The sequence below is a fragment of the Lactuca serriola genome, chromosome 4 (assembly GCF_051521515.1).
Source record: "Lactuca serriola cultivar US96UC23 chromosome 4, Lser_US96UC23_V15, whole genome shotgun sequence".
Taxonomy (NCBI): Eukaryota; Viridiplantae; Streptophyta; class Magnoliopsida; order Asterales; family Asteraceae; genus Lactuca; species Lactuca serriola.
The window spans coordinates 318,141,447-318,167,187 of NC_136411.1; the positions used below are offsets into that span (position 1 = coordinate 318,141,447).

At 33.2% G+C, this 25,741-nt stretch overlaps 2 protein-coding genes across 2 annotated transcripts; one reads left to right on the plus strand and one right to left on the minus strand.

The window, feature by feature from the left end:
- The first annotated feature begins 661 nt into the window (after positions 1-661).
- On the plus strand, positions 662-4,485 carry LOC145097321 (sugar transporter ERD6-like 4). Its single transcript, XM_079034859.1, has 18 exons — positions 662-1,008; positions 1,095-1,157; positions 1,253-1,342; positions 1,444-1,503; positions 1,599-1,664; positions 1,760-1,825; positions 1,908-2,048; positions 2,132-2,224; positions 2,308-2,388; positions 2,496-2,580; positions 2,694-2,740; positions 2,830-2,892; positions 2,985-3,044; positions 3,371-3,436; positions 3,683-3,742; positions 3,839-3,953; positions 4,069-4,186; positions 4,259-4,485. The coding sequence occupies exons 1-17, from the start codon at positions 796-798 to the stop codon at positions 4,179-4,181; spliced, it is 1,482 nt and encodes a 493-aa protein (XP_078890985.1). The 5' UTR covers positions 662-795; the 3' UTR covers positions 4,182-4,186; positions 4,259-4,485.
- A 26-nt stretch (positions 4,486-4,511) lies between these two features.
- LOC145097322 (GATA transcription factor 19-like) lies at positions 4,512-5,722 on the minus strand. Its single transcript, XM_079034860.1, has 2 exons — positions 5,156-5,722; positions 4,512-5,070 (listed from the first exon to the last, which is right to left on the minus strand). The coding sequence occupies exons 1-2, from the start codon at positions 5,504-5,506 to the stop codon at positions 4,768-4,770; spliced, it is 654 nt and encodes a 217-aa protein (XP_078890986.1). The 5' UTR covers positions 5,507-5,722; the 3' UTR covers positions 4,512-4,767.
- Positions 5,723-25,741: the final 20,019 nt, after the last annotated feature.

Sequence of the window (25,741 nt, forward strand, 5' to 3'; positions counted from 1 at the left end):
AGATTGTAAATGGTCTTAGGTAAATACATGATTTTAGTTTAGAAAAATAAACACTTTGCCGATTCACCGTGCAAAGCTTTTCAACATTCCATTTACATGTGTGATTCTCCCTAAACCTTTAGTATCATAAGCAAATACAAATAGTAGATATATTTGTGCTTTGGTCTACACAATGTCAGAGATCATCATCGTTTATAAACGACTTGTCGATGTAAACATAATCACACTCTAGCCCTTTGAGTACACCATAATCCATAAGGCCAATAAGAATAGCATGATCCATGATGTACAGATTGGTCATGCTACCAATACCATGATTCCTTTTTAAGATCTAATGAGTTGTCAACTAATTATGATGAACATTTGTAGCAGTGTTATTTGAAAAAACAAGAATACCTTTATGTGTATGGCCCTTGGTGGGTCTTAACGGTTCCACACTAATGAAAGTTAGGGCGAGGGACCGAAGGTACAACCAAACTACATAAGAAGGTCAAAAAATGATTGGAAATAAATATTATGGACTAAATGTGTCACTTTTATCAAACTAAGGTGACCAAACAAAAATTATTCCAGAATTGGTACAAGTAGTTCACTATATGTATTGTAGTATTCAAGAAAAGTCCCGCGAAAATCGTACTCGTATACCCCTGTCCGCAACAGACTTTGTCTTCCGGCCTCTTCTCAGCTTGTCCGTCACTTTCGCATTTCGTCGAACAGAAAGAGCTCATAACACCATATACCCTATGTACTCATTACATTCCTTCTCTCTTACACTCTCTAGCTATTATCTTTCCGATGGCGTCACGAGATCCGGAGATCGAAGAAGGGGGCGGAGGCGGCAGCCTCAAGAAGCCGCTCCTCCACACCGGAAGTTGGTACCGCATGGCTGGTATGAGCTCCAGGCAGTCTAGCATGTTTGCCTCTTCCGCTCAAATCCTTCGTGAATCAGTCTCCATTTTCCTCTGCGTTTTCATCGTCGCCTTAGGCCCCATTCAGTTTGGGTTCACTGTAATCTCTCCCGCTCTTTCGATGTATAATCAGAAATTGAAAATGTGTATGTTCTCAGACTTACGAGTGTTTGTTTTCTCTTACAGTGTGGGTATTCAAATCCTACGCAGGCAGACATCATAACCGATCTTAAACTTAAAATTTCGGAGGTTTGATCTTAAACAAATCCACTACCACCATTCTAATACTTTTACCTGTGAAACTTGAGTTGCTTTTTTAAACGTAAAGTTTTGTTGATGAACAGTTCTCCGTGTTTGGTTCGTTAGCAAATGTGGGTGCTATGGTGGGTGCAATAGCTAGTGGTCAAATTGCAGAATACATTGGACGAAAAGGGGTAAGATAATCTTATCAATTTGGTATTATTTAATCTCCATCTATATTGCTCCTGATGCTGTAAAACGATTAAACCTCATCAATGGTGTAAATTTGTTGCAGTCATTGATGATTGCTGCTATTCCCAACATACTTGGATGGCTTGCTATTTCATTTTCCAAAGTAAGCGACCATTTTAACCTCATTTCTATCCTCGAAAGCAATCATCTTATATCACTTTTGTCATCAATATTACTTTATGTGTAATATGTTCATAGGATTACTCATTCTTGTATATGGGAAGATTACTGGAAGGCTTTGGTGTTGGTGTAATATCTTATGCGGTGAATCTTAGGCTTCTTCAACTTTGACCTTTCTTTTTTCCATCTGCTATAAAACTCAACTAAGATTAAGTTTCCAATTCACATATGATCTATAGGTTCCTGTATACATTGCTGAGATCTCACCTCAAAACATGAGAGGTAGCTTAGGATCTGTTAACCAGGTTAGTTACTCAGTTATGATTCTTTTTCTTTCTTCATTATAAATACATAATGTAATTTACCATGTATTCTCCTATTGTTTAGCTTTCTGTTACTATTGGAATACTATTGGCATACCTTTTGGGGCTTTTTCTTCCATGGAGAGCATTGGCAGCTTTTGGTACTTTGCCATGCATCTTTCTGATACCTGGTCTTTTTTTCATTCCTGAATCTCCTCGTTGGTTGGTAAGATTCATAAATTTGAGCTTAATCAATTAATTAACTACCTTAACTTCATGTAATTTGACCTATATTTTTCTTTTATGTAGGCCAAGATGGGGTTTATTGAAGATTGTGAAACATCTTTGCAAGTTTTGCGAGGATTCGATTCAGACATTTCCTCTGAGTTTAATGAGATCAAGGTATGTAATTAGTATCAATTTCACATTTCTAAAAATTATCCTAAATTCCCATTTACTTGATATCTATAATGCAATTCCAACAGAGATCTGTAGCAAACTCAGGAAAACGAGCTACAATTCGATTTTCTGAACTTAAGAGAAGAAGATATTGGTATCCTTTAATGGTATATAATTCACCAGTTTTTCTACATTTAAATTTAACTTTCTTTAAACTTTAAAAACATTTAAAAGTTTTCTGTTTTTTTTTTTATTGTTAAACTATGTCATACAGGTAGGAATAGGGTTGCTTCTTCTTCAACAACTCAGTGGTATAAATGGTGTTCTATTCTACTCTAGTGACATTTTCAAATCAGCTGGTTAGTTTACACTTTACATACTGTCACCTAGTGGGCCCACTGTGTATCTGATTTAAGAGGTTGCTGGAAGAATAATCCTTTTGAGATTGACCAGTCAACTTTATTGTGAACAGGAATTTCATCCAGCAAAGCTGCAACATTTGGACTTGGTGCAATTCAGGTATTTCACTTTTACTAAATACTATTTTTTTTCAAAGTTTTTAATGCAAAAACACTTATCAATTTGGTCAGCATTTGGCATATATTTAGGTTGTTGCTACTGCAGTTACAACATCCTTGGTGGACAAAAGTGGTCGAAGAGTTCTTTTAATGGTAATCAATAGCTAAAAACTTTGCTCAAACTTTTTATGACAGATTTAAAGTTTAAACTGACAAAAAAAAAAAACCATTTTTTCATGATGCAGTTGTCTTCAATTCTAATGGTTGCAAGCAACCTTCTTGTTTCAATGAGTTTCTTTTTGAAGGCTAGTTACTTTTTTTACTTTTTAATGTTTTGCTATTTCAGTTACTTATTTACTTTGCTTCACTATTGTTAATATGTATAGTTGAGGGACCATTTTGTCATTTATGTGTAGTTGATAGCTATATTTATACTTTGTATTTTCTCTACTCCCTTAAAGTTTTTTTGGCTAATAAAAGGGTGCATGTAAGAAACTGACTTTAGCCAAAAACCAAGGGGAAGAAAAAGGATAGGAAGTATACATAAATGGAAAAAGTAGTCCCTCAACTATACATAAATGACAAAAACAGTCCCTCAACTATACATATTAACACTTATGTTGAATTTCAGCAACTTGTTGCTAAAGATTCGTCCCTTTATGGGTTCTTGGGAATATTGTCACTCGTTGGACTAGTGGTATGCTTTCTTAAATCTTCGAGTTGTTTTTAGACTGGTCTCTTTGCAGAACAAGCAAAGATTTGAGTCTCAGCAGCTGCAGTGTGAGAGTTTCAATTCCAATGCGGATTGGGCTACTTTTTCACACTACACTCTGACATAAGCCATTTATACGTGATTTGCATCTCACATAATGCTTTTGGGACAGACAGTGTGAGTTAGCTCATGAGTCGCTGGAACAATAACTCTTTTACTTTGACCATCCAGATTATGGTGACCGGCTTCTCTCTAGGACTTGGACCAATTCCTTGGGTTATAATGTCCGAGGTATATAGTTGATTTGGAAACAAAAATAATGAATTATTTTTCTCGTTAATTTAAATAATAAGACATTTTAAATCCTTAATGTTTTGATCGTTTCAGATACTTCCTGTAAATATTAAGAGCCTTGCTGGCAGTGTTGCAACACTTTTTAATTGGTTGGCTGCATCGATTATTACAATGACAGCACCCCTACTCTTGACCTGGAGCAGTGGAGGTATTATATATTTCTGTGTGTGTGTGTGTCACTGTGTGTAAATTTGTGACAAAAAGTTATTGAAGTGAACAGTTTTTTTTTTTTTTTTTTTTTTTTTTTTTTTTTTTTTTTACAGGAACTTTCATCATCTATGCTGCTGTGTCAACTTTTACTCTAGTTTTTGTGAAACTATGGGTTCCTGAAACCAAAGGAAAAACGTTGGAAGAAATACAATGGTCCTTCAGATGACACTGGTAAGTTATATATCGTATCAGTGTTTCTTTTTGACTTATTTAATAAACACGATTGTTTCTTTTACTTGGCAGGGAAGTAAAAAGCTTCATGAAATATTTAATACAGAAAGAACGGAATTTTGTTATTGCCTATACATTTTTGGATAAAAGAGTCGTTTTGATAGTTAACATGAGGATTTGACAAGCAATTAAATGATTTTTTAGCTACTCATTAATCCTATCATTATGCATTGAATTGTAATACGAAGCAAAATACGGAATATCAAAATTATAAATTATTAAAGGAAGTTTAATAATATAAAACGAAATTCACTCATGAGATACATTTGGGAAAAAGTTATTTCTTGAGACCGAAACATATACGTTTGACCGAATAAACAAAAAAGGACACCATTAATTAAACTAAATAAATAAAGCGGGGGTCCTTTTCCAAAGCAGAAATCGACAACCGATGTACGAGTACCAATGCACAAAGTACTAGTAATCACCAAAGTAATGCTCTGGACTAAAACTATTTTACTCTGGAAATATAATAAATCAAATTAGAGTCTACGTCATCATGTAACTAATACGGGCCCACTTCATCTCGTAAACCCGTGGACGAGACCTGGTCTGTCAGTAACGTTGAGACGCCATGATAGAAACGGAGAATCTCTGTCGTCCACGTCATCTATGAACCTAAACTCGTTCCCTTTCGCCGCCGCCGCCGCCGGAGAATAGTATGACGATAGTTTATGGGTAGATTGAGGGTGGTGAAGCCACGGGTTCCCGTTCATCACCGGTTGGTAATGTTGTATCTCCGCCATATCGCCTCCACCAGTCGCCGCCGCGTTGGCTCTCCTCTCTTCCTTCTTGAATCTGATTCCACATGCATTACACAGCGACTGCAGATTGAAATTGATAAAAATTTCAAAACGGTTAAAAAAACCTTTCATGGAATCGAGTCACCAGAAAAATTAATTAACCTACCTTAGGGCCGCGGGGGCCATTCCTCCAAAGTGGGGTGGAAGTGGTGTCACAGTTAGCGCATCGCCTAGCAAGTAAAGGGTCACCGGCGGCGGATGCTCCGCCATTACCACCTCCAAGGTTAGCTTTCTGTGAAGGTACCACCGCCGTCGTGTTTTGTAAAATATCCCAACAGAAACTAGCGGACCAAGAGGGCCTTCTCTCATGGTGAGTGTTCCTCTCGTAATCTCCGGCTAAACGGGTGGCCGGCGTACCCAAAGAAAGCGTGCAATCAACGGCGGAGGAAGTAGGTGACTCTCCATCGTATGGCAAGGAAAACACCATGGCATTATTAGAACCACCACACATATACATATTAGGGTTGTATGTGTGTATATATGTAGATACTTTGTCGTTGAAATATGTTTTTGTTTGTTTGTTTATAAGGAGGATGCAAAGGGGTGTACGAAAATGTAATGATGGAAGAGTTTGAAAAGAAAGGAAGAGTTGGGGATATATAAGGATGGGGTGGGTAGTAAGAAGATGAAATAAGAGTCAAGCAGTTGGCAGTGTAGCACGTTGTGGTGAAAGGGTTTACTTAAAAGGTGTACGTTTTACTTGCATTTATAGCACAGAGGTTGACAGTGAGTGGGATCCACCAACTCAAAAAACACCCCAATTTTGGGGAAAGAAATCTATGCTTGTACTCTTTCTCATCATCACATGTGATACACAACTCTATGCAAATAAATACTTCCTTTTACATGCATGAAACAATGTGTAGTTTCAGTTATTATTATTGTTTTTTATTTTTTTTTAGCGTGAGTGTGATCTGTTTCAAAACATGGGTGTTGAGAACGTTAAAGGGTAAAAGAAAACAAGAGAGTAATGTAGCTCGACATTCAGGGTCCAGGGAGCAAATTCCATGGAGTAACGTTTTTCATGAAATAAGTTTCTTCATGTTGCTCATATGTCACGACTCATGAATCAACTACTAAGGAATAATCACTTGAATGAGTAATATATTTTTTCAATTGTATATATTTAGTCACTGGGTTTTTTTTTTTTCTGTCTATATTTACCCCTTCAACTTGTTAAACCGTACATATTCAATCATTATGATCGGTTATTCTAGGTTATTTGGGAAAAATGATTTAATAGGTAATATATTTCTCATTTTGTAAACATTTAGTCTTTAATATTTTTGTACACATTTAGTCCTTAATATTTTTTGTTTCAAAATGAGGTTTTTTTTGTACTCATTCGGTACTTGTACTTATGAATGATTCTTTTAGGGTTTCTCACAACATCTTACGTAGGATAATCATTGATGAGGTATTTGAGGTTGTTAATGTTTATATCCACTGCGACCTTGACTGTTTGGTTGCGTAGGTCTTGTGGTTTGACTTAGGTCTTGTGTTTTAAACACCATAACTTCTTCACACGATCTCAAATTTTAACGATCTTTATATCTATATGTTCGTTTTTTGAGTCTACTACAACTTTCGTTAAGACCACTCCCGTTAAAATGTAATATATATTTTTACTTACGATTTTATAAAAAAAATTATGTATATGCATTCATAAAACACATATGGATATAAAAATCATAAGTAAAAATATATTACTTTTTAACAGGAGTAATCTAAACGAAATTTGTAGTAGACTAAAATACGAACGCGTGGATATAAAGATCGCTAAATCCGAGATCGTATGAAGAAGTTATGACGTTCAGAACACATGACCTAAACAACCAAATAGTTGAGATCGCGACGAACATAAGCATCAAAAGCCCCAAACACCTCATTAATGATTGTACTACGTATGTCGTGAAAAAAAACATAACAAAATCATTCATAAGTAGTGAACAAGTGCAAAAAATAAAAATAACTTATTTTGCAACAATAAAAATATGAAGGACTAAATGTGTACAAAGTGAGAAATATATTATTTTATTAAGTCATTACACTACAAAAATATGTCAATTAGTGACGAAACGAAATGGTCACTAACAATAGAAAGAGTCGTCAATAAATGAATTAGTGACCAAATTTTTGGTCGTCACTATATGTCAGTCACAAAAACTGATTAGTGACAAAAATATAAAAATGGTCACTAATTAGTGACTAACATATACTGGTCACTAAATCTATGACGACCCGTTTCGCCACTAAATGTTGTCACTAATCAAGGAAAGTCGTCACTGTTTTATCCAATTAGTGACCATAATAAGTCGTCACTGTTTTATCCAATGAGTGACCATAAAAAGTCGTCACTGTCTTATCCAATTAGTGACTATAAAAAGTCGTCACTGGTTTATCCACTTGGTGACCACAGAAAGTCGTCACTAGTTTATCCAAATTACTGATTTTTGTTACTATTTCTATTATTTAACCCATTTAAGTAACTTTAAAGAAACCTACAAATCTACAATGCTGAAATGGCTAAAAACATCATATATTCACCTTAGAACAAAATTAAGACAACAAATTTCCAAAAACAGTAAGTATTCCATATCTAACTAGCTTACTCATTTTATAAAACTGTACACAAATAATAGTTGTTACAAAAGAATGTGAGTTATTTTACTAGTCAAACCAACAACTTTGACTAGCTTCTTCTTAGGCCCTTTTAACTGACTTTTGCATCTCTAATTTCATACATGCCTGCAAAACAATGACATCGATCATTTAAGTTTATTCATTTAAAGTGAAGGACATTCTTGTCTTTTGCACATGAAAGAGTGAGGGTGGGTGTTATCTCTATTTTTGCTTGATAAGATGCAAATAAAGTGAGTTGTTCTGAAATCATTTCAACCATTATAACTTCTGGAAATGCAGGTTTTTCTAGTATCAGTGAAATCTTTTCTCCTTCATCACCAATATTTTGGTCATCATCAATTTGGAAACTTTTAACCCCTCTATGGAACTCAGACATAACACCATCCATGACGCTTGAACATCTACAAAATAGCCAAATATTAATATCTTTTTGTTTAATATTTATTTAAGAAAAAACCATACAGATATTACATGTAGCCATACAATCACATCCTTTTAATTTCCATCCTCTCTAATCTCACCACGAAGCCCCCATCACTTAACCTGAATGTGAAAAAAAAAAACAAATGTGTATCAATGTATCATAACAATTACTTTTCACAAGAGTATATTTTATAAGCTTCAAAACACATTTTTTTTTTGTATAAAACAGGGTATATACACGTGACTCCAACTAATGTGCTAGAAACTACCCTTGCAGAACCTTTAATGCACTTAAGGGAAAATGGAACACACACATTTTTACCTTTCATCTAATTAAGGGAAAATTTGCTTTGATGGTAGATCCATTTTTGAAGTTTAACACCAATGACATCTCCATAAGGCCCAGATTCCAAGGTTTTTATAGAGTCACCCTACAAATTAAATATGATGTCAACAAAAGATTTAAGCATGTGTTGGTGGGGAATAAGAGGGAGAACCTCCATTCTCTTGGTAGAGTTCTTCATATTTTTGGGTCAGTGAATAAGTGAACAACCTTGGCAGAAGATGATTTTCTGGAAAGATGATTTATAAAATTCTAATGGCCACAAATAGTATCAATTCTAAAATTGAAAAGTAACAAGTTGAAACCCTAATTTTAGTCTTTCATCATCAACATCCCCAACATATTTTTTCTGGCATACCATGTATACACTCCTGCAATATTCAATTATCAACAATGTAATAATTTGAGAAAGGTTCATATAATGGGTAGAAATAGTAAAATATGTAAGTTCAAAGATTATAGACAATAGCTTAGTTGAATCTTTGCAATTCCAATAAGATAATTTGTTCTTGCATTTCATTCTAGGCAATGTAAGGCAATGTATGATGAAGTTATCAACAATTTGGTGTGTCATTATGTTAGAAACCTATTAAAAAAACTTCATTCTGTGACAACCCAAGTGTTCCCGTTACATTTTCCCCGTTACCGTTAACGGAATATTCCACTGTATAAAAGTTCCGTTAATTAGAAGGAGTCAATTTAATAAACATCCCATTGTTTATAATTTATATGTCGTTAAGTCGTGATATAAGGGAATAAAAACACATGACACATATTTCCATTGAATTGGAAAATGTCAAGTTTTATTATTACGACCACTAGATCGGGTGCGACTAAAAGCCCCGTTTAACGGCAGTAATGGATAGAATTCCACTGAGCCCCGAATCAAAACCCTATATAAGGGTGAGTGGAGTCCATTAGAGACTTTTTACACTCTCTCTCTAAACTCTCTCTCTAGACCCGTTTTCGTCTCGAATCCGCAACCAAACGCTTCCAAATTGTAAGTCCGCTTACCCTAGATTATTCTAAACGTATGGAATTATGTTTATAGCCCAAAAATCATCCAAGAAGGTATGGTATAAGGAGTTTACGGCCCAGGAACATTCTAGGGCCGTAAACCCCTAAAATGGTGCCAATCATGCCTTTAAACTTGACCATAAGCTTAGAAACTATTAGGGGATATAGCCTAGGGGTGTTTAAACACCAAAATGCATGGATTTAGGACTCAAAGAAGAGTTTACGGCCCAAGCACATGCTTAGGCCGTAAACTCCACAAGTCATGGTCCCAAATGCACTCCAAACTCATCCTAGGGCTTCATACATAATTTAGGAACTTATCCTCTTGAGTTTAGACCCTTGGAACACTCCAAAATGATTTATTAAAGGGAGTTTACGGCCAGACAAGGGTCAAGGCCGTAAACACCCTTAAACATGCCCAAAATAATTGTTTTGTTCCCCAAATGGCCTTATACACTTACCATAAAATACTAGGAGGGGATTTAAGGGCTTAAACACAAGGAATTGAGGGATGACTTGGAGTTTACGGCCCAAGCAATTATCTAGGCTGTAAACTCCCCATAACCCACTCAAATGTTGGTTTTAATCCTCCAAAATAGCATCACACTTCATTAGAAATCACTAGAAAGGCAATAGGGGCTTTAAACTTCCCAAAACTCTAAGGATTAGAGTTTACGGCCGTAAACTCCTTTAGGAGTGGTCCCTTGGCCGTAAACTCAAAGAACATGCCCTTAGAGGCCTCAAACCCACTCATGCCTTTTGGGAAAAGTGCTTAGAATAAATCAATAAGCAAGCTAGAAGCATAAAACACCCAAGAATGTACCCTTGGGAGTTTACGACCGTAAACTCCTTAGGTTGGGCCGTAAACTCCAAGTTTGGTCCATATTAATGCTTTAAATCCATTCATACACTTGATATTTGAGTTTAGCAAAGTTCCACAACTGATAGGAGGCCCTTAGCGCCCTTAAACGCTACCCGGGACCCCAAACACTCAACCAAAAGTGTTTTCCGCTCCTTTGAGCGTGTATAATTGTTTAATTAGTATTAAATATACTAATTGTATGTGAACATATGTTATCATATGATAAAAATAGGTCATTGTGTGTGTTCAAGTCCTTGCGTGACACCGAACGCCCAAACGACACCTCCGTCAGACCTACTTACACCAGGTGAGTTCATACCCCTGAATGAACCTTTTAAATGTTTTTAAATGTTTTATAGGGGGGATTACAAGTTAAACATGCCAGTTATCATATCAATCACATGTGATTGATAACCCGCATGCACAAGATTTTGCCACTGTACATTGTTTTTACCAAGTAGGACGCTATAACGCTTTTCAATTGTTTTAAAACTCTTACTTATACCTTTTAAACTAAATTCATTCTAAACTGGTTTGTGAAAGATTTCCAAGATTTTCAAACATATTTTACAAAAGAATACAATGTGTGAAATTTTCTGTTCGTGAAGGCTTCTCATTAAGATTCCTTTTTACATATATTTTACTTGAAGTTATTGCTGATTCGCTTATACTTATTTCATATTCCTACTCGGTAGCGCTTCCATTTATACTGGCAGACGCTTATACCTGATGACACTTATACTTATTCACGCTCTTACTTAATGATACGATTATTCTTCACTTATACTTGATAACAACTCTACTTCACTTATACTTGATACACTTTTGCTTCACTTATTGTCGCCTCTACTTCATGATACGCTTATACTTGTTCGACACTTCTACTTCACTTGCGACCGCTTCTACTTCACTTGATTAGACACTTCTACTTCACAAGGATCACTTCTACTTGAAACGCACTCAGTCATAGTTAGATGTATGTTCGGGCTTATATAGGTATATATAAGTAATGATTGAAAGACTTAGGAAGGCTCGTCTGCCCTATTTCCTTTTCTTCGTTGAGATGTGGTCTGGTGGGATTGGATGGCCGTCCAAAGGTCGTTCGACTCATTAGTTATATATATATATATATATATATATATATATATATATATATATATATATATATATATATTATGTAAATGAGAATGGACATATAGGAATTCTCTAGTCATTTTAGTTAAGAGTCTCTACCTCTATTCTACACTTACTTTAGAAACACACTACCCACTGTTTGGAAGTCTCTACCTCTAGTATGTCACTTGCATTAGAATCTCACTCCCCTCTAGAAATACACTACCCTCTATTTGGGATGCATCTTCGGGACGCGGCATTCTCCGTCGTCTAGTTGGTAACTAGAGTCTCCTGTAGGGAGAGCGGACATTGTGTGTATAGATCTATACGGGATTGACAACCCCGCACCCTGACTGCTAGCTACAGTCCACGGTCCACCAAGCCAAGGGGTGACAAATGTCACATTATATAGATGCTTGTAGGGTGTCTGGAACTCTAGTCAGTATGGTTACTAGTATCATGGGTTGCCTTATAATTCATGGCTTTAAGGTAACAATATTTCGTCAGCAATTTACACTGTATGCTGATGTCACTTTTCAGAGTCACACTGTTTTGACCTTGCTAGATGTATCTTTCATCTGATACTGTCTGCGGTCTGTAGTCTCTGTTTTGACCTTGCTAGATGTATCTTCCATTTGATACTATCTGCGGTCTGTAGTCTTTGTTTTGACCGTGTGAGATGTACCTTTCGTTTGGCATCGTCTTCGGTCTATATTTATTGTTTTAGACTTTACCAGCTGTACCTTTCATTTGGTACCTTCCGGGGTCTATGTCTCCCCTTTGTTAGACTGAAACAGGCGTGTCGTTAGTTCGACACTCTCCTGGGGTCTATGATTCTTTGCCTTAGTCAGCAGTCCTCACTGCTGAGGCATATGCTATTCCCTGATGTCTCTTGCTTTCTTTAATAATCAAATTTAGTATTTTGATAATAATAGCAATTAAGGGGAAACTACCATTTACCACATTACACTGAACAGTCTTGGTAGAAGGCTGCTTATTTAAAGAAAATATAGGATTTTCTGGAAAGAACACTGATGCACTGAAAACACTTAGACTACTTATTAAAGCTATTTGACTAGATGACACTAAATACTTATGAACTCACCAGCATTTGTAAAAATGCTGATACTCGCTTTTCAAATAACTTGTAATCTCAGGTCAGCAATTAGTCAGGTACATCCCCGGAGCTGCTGATGAAGATGGCTTAGTACCTTGCTGCACTTAATATATTTTGCTTGTATTACTTTGATACTATGTAATGTAACCATGTAAAATTATCACTATTAATGCAATGTTTTGTTGTACTTTGATTACTATATGCATGTGTTGTGATACTTGACATGACGTCATCCACCCCAGAACGTTTCCGCCGTTCCGGTTTTGGGGTGTGACACATTCCATGCTATAGAACCGACTGAAGAAGAAACAGTGAAACTAATATAAGATTCAACACACAAATGGAGCATTTAATTGAGTATCAAATAGGCAGAAACTTGATCTACTGTAGAGCTTTCAATTTAGTAGTTTGTATGTGTTCATAATTGACATAGATACAGATTCCTGATTATAAGTTGAGGTAATTTTACTTATAATTAGATCAGGTGCATCACTTTGTTTGTGCATCACCCAAGGAACAGTTGTATTAAAGCATCTCCATATTCATTCTTAACCTGTTATATATGACAACACAATGAGAAATATACTTGAAAAAAGTTAATCTTTCGTATTCTCACGTGCACAAGAGAGATAGAACTTAAAAAGTGAACATTTATTCATTTAGGTCTGTTAAGTCCTAAATACTTGTATAGATTTGATTGATGCCATTTAGTTACTAAAAGACACTTAAAATGTATAGGATGAAAAACATTATGAAACTATAATTAGCATTGTGTGTAGTAATGGAGTAACTGGTAAGGCCATTTGTGGTCGGGAATTGGATTCCAGGAATGAAGTGTAACCAAAGAGGGAATCCTCTGGTCAACCAATCAAACACATATACTTAAGGCAATTGATCCTAGATCAATTCATTGCAAAAGGAAAATCAAACAAAGCCTCTAAGAAACATCTACGCCTCCACTCTATCAAATCAACAAAATTTCTTGAATTCAGAAGATAAATAACAGAAAATCACAAAAAAATCCATCATTCCTCAGAGATACACAACAAAACGATCATAAAACCTTAAAACTAAAAGTGGGGAACAAACGGCACCACCACAGTCCTCAATCGGAAACTTACAACAAAATTAAAGAAAATCCGACTCCATTCATAAGTGATTGCGTATTTCTATGTGTTTTTGATTATGTGTTCATATGTGCTTGTGTAAGTGTGTGACTGTAAACATGAATCAGAACAGATTCGAGAACCAGAAAAGTAGGTAGAGGATGTCGTCCTTGAGCAATTAGCGAGCAAGGAGAGAAGAGAGATTGAGGAAAGGATAACATTACCTTCAACGTTTAGTAATGATGAACACAATAGCAAATGCAAGGAAGAAAGCTCCAATTGAGCTTTTTCTAGCCCTCATCACGTCTTCATCCAATTTTGGGGAAGTGCTTATCTAATCGAAGCTTCAATTGGGAAAATTAGGGCTTCAAACTATGGAGTATTCTAAATTTTAAATTTAAGATGAGTATTCTAAATTTTAAATTTAAGATATAGTTTAATGTTCTCTTATCATAACACCATGGATCTATACTAATAAATAAAACCCATTTTCTGCCACATGTCATGTCCTCATTGATTTGGACACATGGCATTTTAATAGATTTTTAGAATTTATTTATTTCCACATGTAATTTTCTGATTTGTTCACATATCATAACTTATTTCGGTTATAATATTGAGAGAAATAAATGTTTCCTTGAAAAAAAATTGATATATTTATAATGTAATAAATGTCATAATTAATGAGAGCTCTAAAATTGATATTGATATTAAATTTAATGTTTAAATATTGATATTAAATTTTTATTTTTAATAAACCCGTGTATTACACGGGCCTTACACCTAGTTAAGTTATAAAAGCTAATAATGATTCTATCATTATTTCGTACCGGTGAGTTTTCACTAAGGTTCAATGGAATTACAAATGGGAAGTAATATCAATGGCATATTTGTTGGATTACAAACATAAGAATATATTGAATTCTTTAATGCTCTTCTTTTACAATGAAATATAGGTGTATCTTCTGGAATTTTAGAAGCATATCATATGAAAAATCAAAGGATAACACTTATTTATGTTTGTTTCAACTACGGGATTTTATATGTGTAACTTGATAATATATAAATCAATTTCCATTCATGTAGAGAATTGTTGAAAAAAATAAGGATATATAAAACTAATCACTGAAGTTGAAAAAAGTAAGGGTATATAAAACTAGGCATGTATATAAAATTAATCACTAAAGTTGATGGGTTGAATGATCTATATCTAAAATTGATTAATAACCATATTAAAATCTTCCATTTAGTTATCCGTTACAATTTGTGTTGTATCGCTAATGTTTTTGTTGGTTATGACTCTTTAATAAATGGTGTCACTAAGAGTCGATTATGGTTTTGTTGTATAATAGCTCTTCTTCTACTTCTACTATATTTTCTTGCTATTAATAATGTAACACCATGCTTAGTGAGCGATCTTGAAGAACCGCTTGACACTGTTGTATGATGGAAAACAGACGTCCGGTTGTGAACAGATTTATTTTAAGAATGCTATGTTAAATGCCTCGTAAATTTTGTATTTTCTTTCGTACTACCGAAATATTTTCCCTGCATAAATTTGACCACATTTTTTTTGATATACACAAATCAAAATTACATCAAATTGTATGGGTTTCAAGAATATGGACAAACTTCCGCCATATTGTCATTCATACAATTTTTTGTGGTTACTCCGAAATATGGTCCGATATTCGTTCACATTGGGTGGGAAGAACCTTCTTTGATCATTTCGCAAGCAGGCTCACAAATGATTTTTCAATATCCAGTAAAGTTATAAAACTTAATTACGACATTTTTATCAAGGCTCTTTCTCTTTCTCTTATTCATTCATAATGCATACTTCGAAATTACATAAAATTGTCAGGTTTCAAATACATGGACGAACTTTTCATTCGTATACTTTTCTGAGGTTACGTCGATACTACCAACATAGGTGGAAGTAAAAGCTTGTAATTAAGGATGTCATTTTTAGTAATAGAAATTGAAGAAAATTTCGAGAGTACAAGATTGCAAAAGATGTCAATATATAGATTTTTTTTTATGTGTGGTATCCGACGGATATAATCTACGTATATTATTTTGTATTTTTAGTAACATGATAAAATAATATCTAGATCATTCAAATCTTGGTTTTGCAAAAAAGGGAGTATAGTTTTTGGCTTAGGTGGCATCTTGGACACAGTCGTGATACAACTTTTCTTCTCTTCCTCTCTTTTTCTCTCCACCTCACTTCCTCTCTCTTTGTTGCAGGTATACCATTGAAGAAGATGGTGTTGAGTGGAAGCAAATGGTGGTGGGATGGAGGGAAACTGACGTAAAAGTGCATGTCCCCTATACCACATGGCGTGATCGAGATATTTTTGCCTTGAATTTTTTTTTTCTTTAAATTTTAGTGGTCCTAAAAGTTGTTTTAGTAGTATTTAGAAATAAAGTCCATAATTGAGGCATATGATTCAAGTTTAGATATCATATTCTTAGCTTTAAAACTCTATACGTTGGCTAAAGATTCCAGTTTATGAGAATATCCAGAAATAAAGTTTAATATGGCTAAATAAAGAGTTTCTAGAGAAGAATGAGAGCTTGTGAAGCGTCAGGTTTTTACAAAATGAAACTGCAAAATAATTTTAAATGCCTATTTGGCAAAGACGAGTCTAGAAGCATTTTACAACTAGCAGTATTTCTATAACATAAGAAAAGAAAATTATATTTAAACAATTTACAATGAAAATTAACACAGTGAATTGGGAAAAAGGTAAGAGTGGTAGGGAATGGTCAAAAGAGGCACGTGACCAGGGGAAACAGTCTCTCAGTGATCTACTCTTCGCCGATCACGAGGTACTTTTATATATATATATATATATATATATATATATATATATATATATATATATATATATATATATATATATATATATATATATATATATATATATATATATATATATATATATATATATATATATATATATAAGAGGAAGATCAAATAAGAACGCTTAAAAGGTTGAGAATGCGAGAACACTTATCAGCCAATTATTTTATTAGGGTATTTAAGTAAATTCGTATTTAATCTAATTTTTAATTAATATAATACAATTAATAATCAATATATTATCCATTAATATTTACCTATAATTAAGGGATATTCCATAGTTATCGTTCAAGGAGATATGGAATTGAAGATACGATTTCCAGTTCGGGATTTCATTCAATCGACTTTTGTATATGGTTCATCATTTACGGTTGAAGATAACAACGCAGTTTACCATTCGTGATTCCAATCAAGATCGATGTCGGACTATTTTGATTACAGTAGCGATGATACAGAAGATGATGATCAATATGGCGACGAAGCATTCAACTGTAACGAATATCAACATCTTGTAAATACAAAAGACGACGATTTCTATCATTCGGATGATCAATACAGCGGAATAAATCAATTATCTGATTATGCGAGTGAAGGTAAAAAATGAAAACAATATCAACATCTTGTAAATACAGATCGTGTATTACAATAATTATTGAATTTTTGTATATGATGAATAAGGCCTGTCAACATCTTGTAAACAAATCAATTACTTTGTTTTTCCATTCATTGACCAACTGGTTATCAGGATATTTCTTGACAACATCATCTATTTTGTCTTCCAACACTTTCTTTTGCTGCAATATCATGTCGTACATCTCCTTTATTGTTGAAATAGTTGTCTAATTAGGTCACCACAATAGAATTACGTTACAAACCAAATAAAAACATTAAAATGTCAGTTAGTATTAATTAATACTATAGTAACTAATTATTCAAATGTGAATAGGTAGTAAACTACCTCAACACTTTCCACACTTCCACTAAAAATCTCCTCTCCCTGATTTCCCTACGAAAATTAATACAATATTAGTTGTTGTACTAATAACTTATTATTTAGTAATGATTATATTATATTAATACCTTACACCTTCTACCATTACTTTTAACACCTACTGCATCATTTCCCTGTAAATAACGTATGAATATAATTAATTTAGATTATACCAAAATAACAAATAATAAATTTCATATGCATTATTCAATACAATAAAATATTACCTGAACTTTTTCTTGCCCTACATTACTATTCCCCGATGCTTCATTGATGACTTGAAATGGATCTTGCAATTCACCCATACCCACACCAATTGTCCTACACTCTACTCTTTCTCGCTCACGTAGTTTATCAACATTCCGACAACAGATTGCTGGTCTGCATCGTACAATCTTCACTGAATCGCATCGAACACTTTCTACGTATAGCAACTACAACAAAGACAAATAAAAAATGTATTACTTTAATACACTTTAATGAATCTGCACACATAAGTCTACTAATATTGAATGACAACTGAATTTAAAACAAATCTTACCAGCAGTAATATAATTGGCCCAACATAAAATCCTTTTTTGCTGTTTGGATTCCATGCACTTTTTGTCTCCTTAAGGCAATCAAAAACATATCCACACCAATCAATATCATTTAGATCCAGGTCTTTCGTGACTTTTGATAACATAGACAAGTCACATGTTCCCATGCTCATCGACTGACCTAGTGTATTACACAGCAGGACAATGATGTTTACTTTAAAGATTAAATCTGCACGTGTTGATTGCATAATAACTTGTTGAACTGCCCTTGGTTTAATATTATCTTCATCTTCGAACTGTTTCCTCCAAACAGTTATCGTGTCGTCTGTGACTTCTCTATAAGGCATGGACTTTATTGTAACATGTCCCAGAGGCAGACCCAACATTTCGTGAATAACTTACCGATTGATTGGTATATCTCCATGATGAAGTTTGAGTACCATCCTATCTGCATCAAAATTCCTTACAATATAATGCCCCATAATTGATGCACACCCATCCACTTTCATATTCAACAAATGCCCCAGACCAATAGAATAAATATAAGCTTCCTGTTCCTTGCTAAGGTTATGCATACAACTGTACAAAACATTTGGAGATGTCCATACTTGTATTCTCCTTGCTTGTTCTGCATCACTTGCTACAACTTTAGGCAGTTTTCTTGCCTTCACTACATTTCCCTCTTTATTCTTTTGTCTTTTAAATTTCTTAACATTTTCTTTGTCATCATTTTTGAATGAATTATAATGCCTTCTCTTTTTCCTTGTTACCACAGGTTTGTCATCTTCAAAATCAGAGTCTTCATCTTCATCAAGCTTCTTGACAGTAGCATTATCTTTTCCTGTTAAGACACATTTAACACAATAAATGATTATAAATAAATTACCAAAATAATACTATACTAAATTTATTAAAAAAAGCCACTACCTGAACATGAGTTTATAACAACAACTTCATCACCTTTTATTTTACATCTATCAAACCGTCTTTTTGTTCTCAATTCATTTTCCCTATGTATTCCACTATCTTCTGTCATGTCATAACTCAATCAAACCTGCCAATAAGAAGACAACATATTCATAACTGAAGACACTTTAATATACAACTTACATTACATGAAATCATCATTGATACCTCTTTGTTTCTATATATTTTTTTTAGATTTTGAAAACCTTGAATTTCCTCCATCAAACTTCTTCACTTTGACTTTGGGTTTCATGTTCTTTTCTATTAATAAATACAAAAAAAACACACGTTATTAAAACTAACTACAACATCAAACTCTAAATAAATTTATTTTTAAATAAGTACATTACTTGAATCTGAGCTCAAAACTACAACTTTAAGATCCCTTCACATTGAATGAGCTGGTGTGCGATTACCACGTTCCTCCACACCTGTCCAAAAAATAAGACCCATAATCACTATAGATTCCAATTGATATTTAACATTTTAAATTTAATATAATCATCATCACCACCAGTTTGTTTTTTAGTTTTCTTATTAGGTGTTGAACCCTTCTTTTGTCATTCTCTTCTAATCCGAGGTTGTACTATTTTGTTTCCTTCATTGTCTTCATCTTCAATATCAATAAGCAATGGATTGAATTCTTCGTTAGTGAATTTGCTGAATGCCGTCTTTAGTACTATCCTCTCGCTTTTCTTTCTACCTGATATTAGAATTAAAATACCTTAATCATTTATAACTCAGAATTGAATCATTAACAACTCAAATAATCATAAATTATACCTACTAAACACAAACACAATTAAACACATACCCATAAACAGAGTAATGTTTACAATAATCATCACTAAACAAACAGTGTAATTAACTTACTCACAAAAAACAGTAGGGACTCCTACACCTTTATTCTTTACTTAGTACATCATGTACATGATCAAAACCACATACATACTCAATAAAGTACCCATTCACAACTGAATATGACTTTAACAATATACATAATATACAACCAACAACAAGGATTAATACTAGAAAAGTACTTTTATCGCACAAACAATCGGATTTTACAAGTAATCAATAGTAATGAATGACATTTATACCCTTCGTTATTATCTTCGTACTAAACACCATTCACAATTGAATACTAACATCGATTACTCATCTTGTCCTACTGATAATGTACTTCTTTTGCCATTGATCAACAATACGACTGTTAAAACAAAAGTAAAAAAAAGCCCTAATTTTTGGGTTTTCCTAACCTTACTTCAGTTCAACGTAGTCGACTACGACTACACATTTATTTGCGTCTTAGAACTTTCAAAGACAATCATCAACGATTAATTTTTAAACACATTCAATCACAGAATACCGTAACTTCGAAAGTCATCTACAATTACCTATTTCATTTAAACATTCACATACACCAACATGTTATTTGTAAAATACAACCTTTTAAATCAACGATCATCAACAATGAAGAGTCAAAACAGTTCATAATCGATGATATAAAGCAAAAACGAAAAACCCAACTTCTAGGGTTTTAAGAATCGTTAAAATGTACACATTATCAAAAAATACACACACAACTACACCCGTTTTCCAGTCAATCGACATTCAAGAAAGATTAGAAAGCTTACTTCTTCCACTTCGGTTGATCAGCGAAGACATTCCTCCACCTTCAACCCTTCACCGACTTCTGAATGCAAAATATGACTTTACGGATGAACAGTATTAATTGAGTCTCGTAATAAGGTTTACCTGTGACGATATTTTGCATTCAAGATACGATCGAATCATCCAAAAGATTAGAAGTTAGCTGTGATTACTAAAACATAGGAACGGTTTCTTTTAATTTTCAAAACTTACCTGATATATTCAAAATGGATGCCATCATAAAATTACTTGAATACCCTTTTATATATATATTTTAATTAAAAAAAATTAAATTCATTTAATATTTTGTTTAAATTAATGATTAATGACATCCTTAGATTACAAATATTTAATGTACAAGATTTGTTCTCGCGTTCTCAACCTTTTAGGCGTTCTCATTTGATCCTTTCCTTATATATATATATATATATATATATATATATATATATATATATATATATATATATATATATATATATATATATATATATATGATTTTAGACCAAACTAATTTTATGAGACATGAGACGTGATCCTAACGATAAAAAAAGTTATAAAATGCAAAATAATAGGAAAAATCCAAAAATTCTTTTTTTTAAAAAATATTTTTTTCATTATTTAGTTTATCCAAAAAGAATTAAAATAAATAAATAAAATAATAAAAAAATCATCATTTTTTCGAAATATGAGTGAAATATTCTAATAGAATATTACATTGTAAATAATCAAATCAAAATTTTAGAATATAATATTATTCTATTATTCTACTAAAATTGATGGATATGTTAAAATATTATAATATTCTGTTTGAATTTTTAGATTTGTTAGAATATTCTAATATTCTATTAAAACTTTTTGAATATTTATAGTTTAATATTCTAGTAGAATATTCTGACATTCTAAAATTTCGATTTGAATATTTTTTATTAGAATTTTTCATGTATTTTTTTTTGAAGTAGCAGTAATTTTTTTTGGATAAAAAAAATGACGAAAATAATATTTAAAAAAATTCGAATACTTTTATTTATTTTGTATTTTAAAAATATTTTCGTATCTCCAAAATGAATGGCTAGAATTGCGTCTCCATGTCTCACAAAATATGATGGTCTCACATGACTCGTTATATATATATATATATATATATATATATATATATATATATATATATATATATATATATATATAGGATATAAATCCGGTAAGAAATTGTTTTTGGTAGGAAGGTAAGAAATATTTTTTTCGACTTATTTTTTTTGCGAACAAAAAAATGAATCACTAAATGAATCAATAATAACATGATTCACCAAAAAAAATCTCGAAAAAACATTTCGATGATTAATTTTTATGATGATTTTTGTTGATATTCACTAAAATTTTCAAAAAAAGTGATTTTTTTTCTTGATTTACCTAAAAATGAATCATAAATGTGTTTTTTTCGGAATTTTTTCTTGTGAATCATATTACTTTTAAATCATCTAATGACTCGTTTCATTTTTTTGCTAAGAAAATATGCATATAAAAAATTTCTTACATTCCTACCAAAATTTTCCTTCTTATTTGATCTTGACTATATATATATATATATATATATATATATATATATATATATATATATATGTGTGTGTGTGTGTGTGTGTGTATATAACATTAATTAAAGAAACTTTTAGATTATAAATGTTTTTGTTTAAAATAAAAACTAAAAGTTTCTATAACTGAATTTTGTTCGTCTTATTATTTGAGGTTTTACCTAAAATTTCTTAAAAGCTATTAAAAACTTAATGTTGAACACGTCATATATCTTTAGAAATGGCACGTACATATATACATATAGGTTTGGTTATGATCAAACAAAAGGCCAAAAGAAGGTCTCTATGAGCGATTCTTAGATGTTATGTGAGTTTCCAAAAGAATTGTAGTTACGGTGTGTCGAGTCTTTCAAGTAAATATGTTCGGGGATGAAAATAAAGTGGTAACAAAAATGCATGAATGCTAATGTCCTAAACTAAATTTAATTCAAAAATAAATAAATAAATAAAATATTTTTGGATTTTTTATAAAATAAAACAAAAAATGAATGCAAATTAAAGGCTAAAATGTTGTGCAACCTAACTAAAATGCATGCTAATGCAAAAAGAAAAGGGAATACCCCATCCCAAGCTTAAGAACAAACATTGTCCTCAATGCTTAAGGCAAGGGTAGAAAGAACCCATATCAGAGAGTTGGGAGGAAAAGAGGATTGTAGATCAAAGTGCCCCCTTATTGTGCTAGCCCCACATCTTCTGGTTTTGAAGACAAAGCTTATTAAAGTTTTCAAAAAAATCGGATGGGAAATATTGTGGAAGCTGCGAGGTTGAAGGTTTGGCGTCCATGGGTACATGTTCGTCATTGGTGTTGGTATCAGGAGCGGAGATGGATGGATTGCAAGTCGTGTCACAAACTGGTAGTCACATGTCACTATCATGAATGTAGAAAGCATCCATAAGACGCTCCATAAGCACACAACGTGTTTTGGATATGGTGGTGGCCCAATAATAACTATTTGGGAATGTGTACTAATCTGACACATGTTGATTAAACAAGGTATGTCTAACAAACCAGAGCCATGGAGTGGAGAATGGGGTGGAGAAGTAATGCCACGTTTGAGACCATTTGCTATAATGGTGATCAAACCACCGATGTTGATATCGCCGGTAGGTCGTGCCCTGGTCTCAAAGCATTTTTGGAAGAAATAAGACGAGAAATCGGGCCGAGGACCATTTCTACGGGTCATACACCAAAGGAAAAAAGTTCGGTTTTCGTAATTTGGCTGACCTCCTTTCTGGAAAAAATCAAGCAAACCAAAATGCGATTACCGAGATGGATGCATGGATGAATGATATGGTTGACTCGATCTCGACCCAATGTGAAAGATGACTCACTCGTTATTTCACCCCAAAAGATATCCTCTTCAAACTCATTCGAGTATGGCATGGTGTAAAACAAAGTACCCTTTCTAGGAGTTTGCATGATGGTATTCAAGTTTTCAAAAGAGACATTGAATAATTGGCCAGGAATTTAAAATTCGATTGTTTTCTCATTGTTGTCAGGGCTCATGGAGGCAGGAAATCACGTGTAGGGCGCTCAAAGGTCTTGGCATAGAGAAACAGGAAGTTTCCCCAACAAATGTTTTCAAACAAAGAGGTGACACAATTCAATACCCACAATGACGTAAATGTTGTTAGATTAGGTGTCTAAGCCCATAACTATAATTGGTATGTACTTGATTTGATAGTAGCATAGTCCTTTTGGGTTGCCTTCACTCATGCAGCTTGACATGATGACTAGTGGAGAGAGAGTAGAATTTATTATGTGAAATAATAAACTGGTACTCAAAATGATTTTATTAATATATTACAATATTAATATATTATTTGGAAATCAAATTATTAATTAGTATTTAATCAGAAATTAATTTGATATTAATTTTGGGATTAAAGGAACTGATTAATAATGGAGGGGCTGTTTTGCAAATCATTGATAGTTGCAGAACTGGGCTATTGGACTCCTTGATTAGGAGTGGATGAAATCCTATAGGGAGGCCCAATAGATTTCGTCAAAGGCCTCATAAGGAGGAGTCCATGGGCTGCTTAGGCCTTAAGCAGGAATTAAGGTTTCCTCCAGAAACCCTAGCAACCCACAACTATATAAGGAACCCCCCAGGCATTAGAATTTCGGCTGATGCTTTTTTGAAGAACCCTAATCGACTTTTCTAGTGTCTCTCATTCTCATCCTTTGCATTGAGTGTTTTTGACTCCATTAGAGGTGCAACACTTGGGGCACTAAGCTTTCAAGAGTCAAGGATCTTCAAAGATTGTCTTGTTATTACTATATAACAAGTGAGGTTACATTCTAGCCCTATTTCATGTGAATTTTGAATTTATATGCTAGTTTCTAGGGTTATTGCTATGGTATTTAATTTGCATGTTCAATAGAGAAAAACTTAGATCCAAAGCAATTAGGGTTGCATGATCACATAGGAATGTATATATGCTCATAACCCATCAATGGTATCAGAGCCTAGGATCTTTTTCAATTGAAATGATGCAATAATGAATTTTCCAAAGAACAAGAAAGTCGAAACTTGCTGTCTGGAACATAAACTCGACGAGTTGACTCGTCTGTCCCCTAAATTTTTGATTTTCAGATTTCGTTTTGATTACAATAATTACCATATTTCGTTTTTACTGCTTAAAATCAAATTTTTTAAATGGCAATGTGATATCCTTATCAAAATTGAAGGATTTGGTTAAATTTGGATAATATAAGATTATTTTGACTTGAAATTTAACCTAGTGTTTTTGAAAAGTTTTAAAATACACCCTTTGGTTTTATAGTTTAAATCTGAAATTAAAAGGTTTTAATTTTAGAAATTTAAATGGTTAAACCCTGGTATTTTTGGATTGTTTAAAAAAAAAATACACCCTCATGGATTTTATTAAATTAATTAAGTGTTTAATTAAAAGAGAGAATTAATAAATCCATAATATGGTTCAGATTTAATTAAATTAATGGTTTAATTTATTAAAAGATTAAACTATCGTATTTTAAAAGTTTAAAATACACCCTTATACTATATAAAATTAAAAGTCTAGTATATTATATATATGTATAAGAAAAGTCAGTCTTACCGTTAGTATGCCTCATTCACAAAGCTGGTCTAAAAGGGGTGTTTAAGAAAGTGGCCTATAAAATGACCGCCATTGGGTATCCACTCTTACCCACCGCACTCTTGACTAGTGGAGGGTCGTTAGCCGAACGAGTAGGATAGGACTCTAAATCCTCATTAAAAGTATAATGAATTATAAAGTAACTAAACGCTTTTATAAATTCCCAATCTTAGTTACTTTAGGAAAATGTGAATTTGATGCTAACCTATGAAATTGCACATTGCACCTTATTGGTTGTTAGTGGAGCGTGTGTGGTTAACCGCCACACTAATATGGGATTAATGAAGGATGACAATGGGTAAATTATCGTTAATCAATGGAGCATGTGTGGTTAAGCGACACAT

What these genes read in the sequence shown, in the direction of transcription:
- LOC145097321 (XM_079034859.1), top strand. Translation starts at nt 796, where the DNA reads ATGGCGTCACGAGATCCGGAGATCGAAGAAGGGGGCGGAGGCGGCAGC. An exon ending in TGACATTTTCAAATCAGCTG is followed by an intron (nt 2,581 to 2,693) that starts GTTAGTTTACAC and finishes TATTGTGAACAG; the next exon opens with GAATTTCATCCAGCAAAGCT. An exon ending in TTGGACTTGGTGCAATTCAG is followed by an intron (nt 2,741 to 2,829) that starts GTATTTCACTTT and finishes GCATATATTTAG; the next exon opens with GTTGTTGCTACTGCAGTTAC.
- LOC145097322 (XM_079034860.1), bottom strand. Translation starts at nt 5,506, where the DNA reads ATGTATATGTGTGGTGGTTCTAATAATGCCATGGTGTTTTCCTTGCCA. An exon ending in ATGGCCCCCGCGGCCCTAAG is followed by an intron (nt 5,071 to 5,155) that starts GTAGGTTAATTA and finishes TTCAATCTGCAG; the next exon opens with TCGCTGTGTAATGCATGTGG.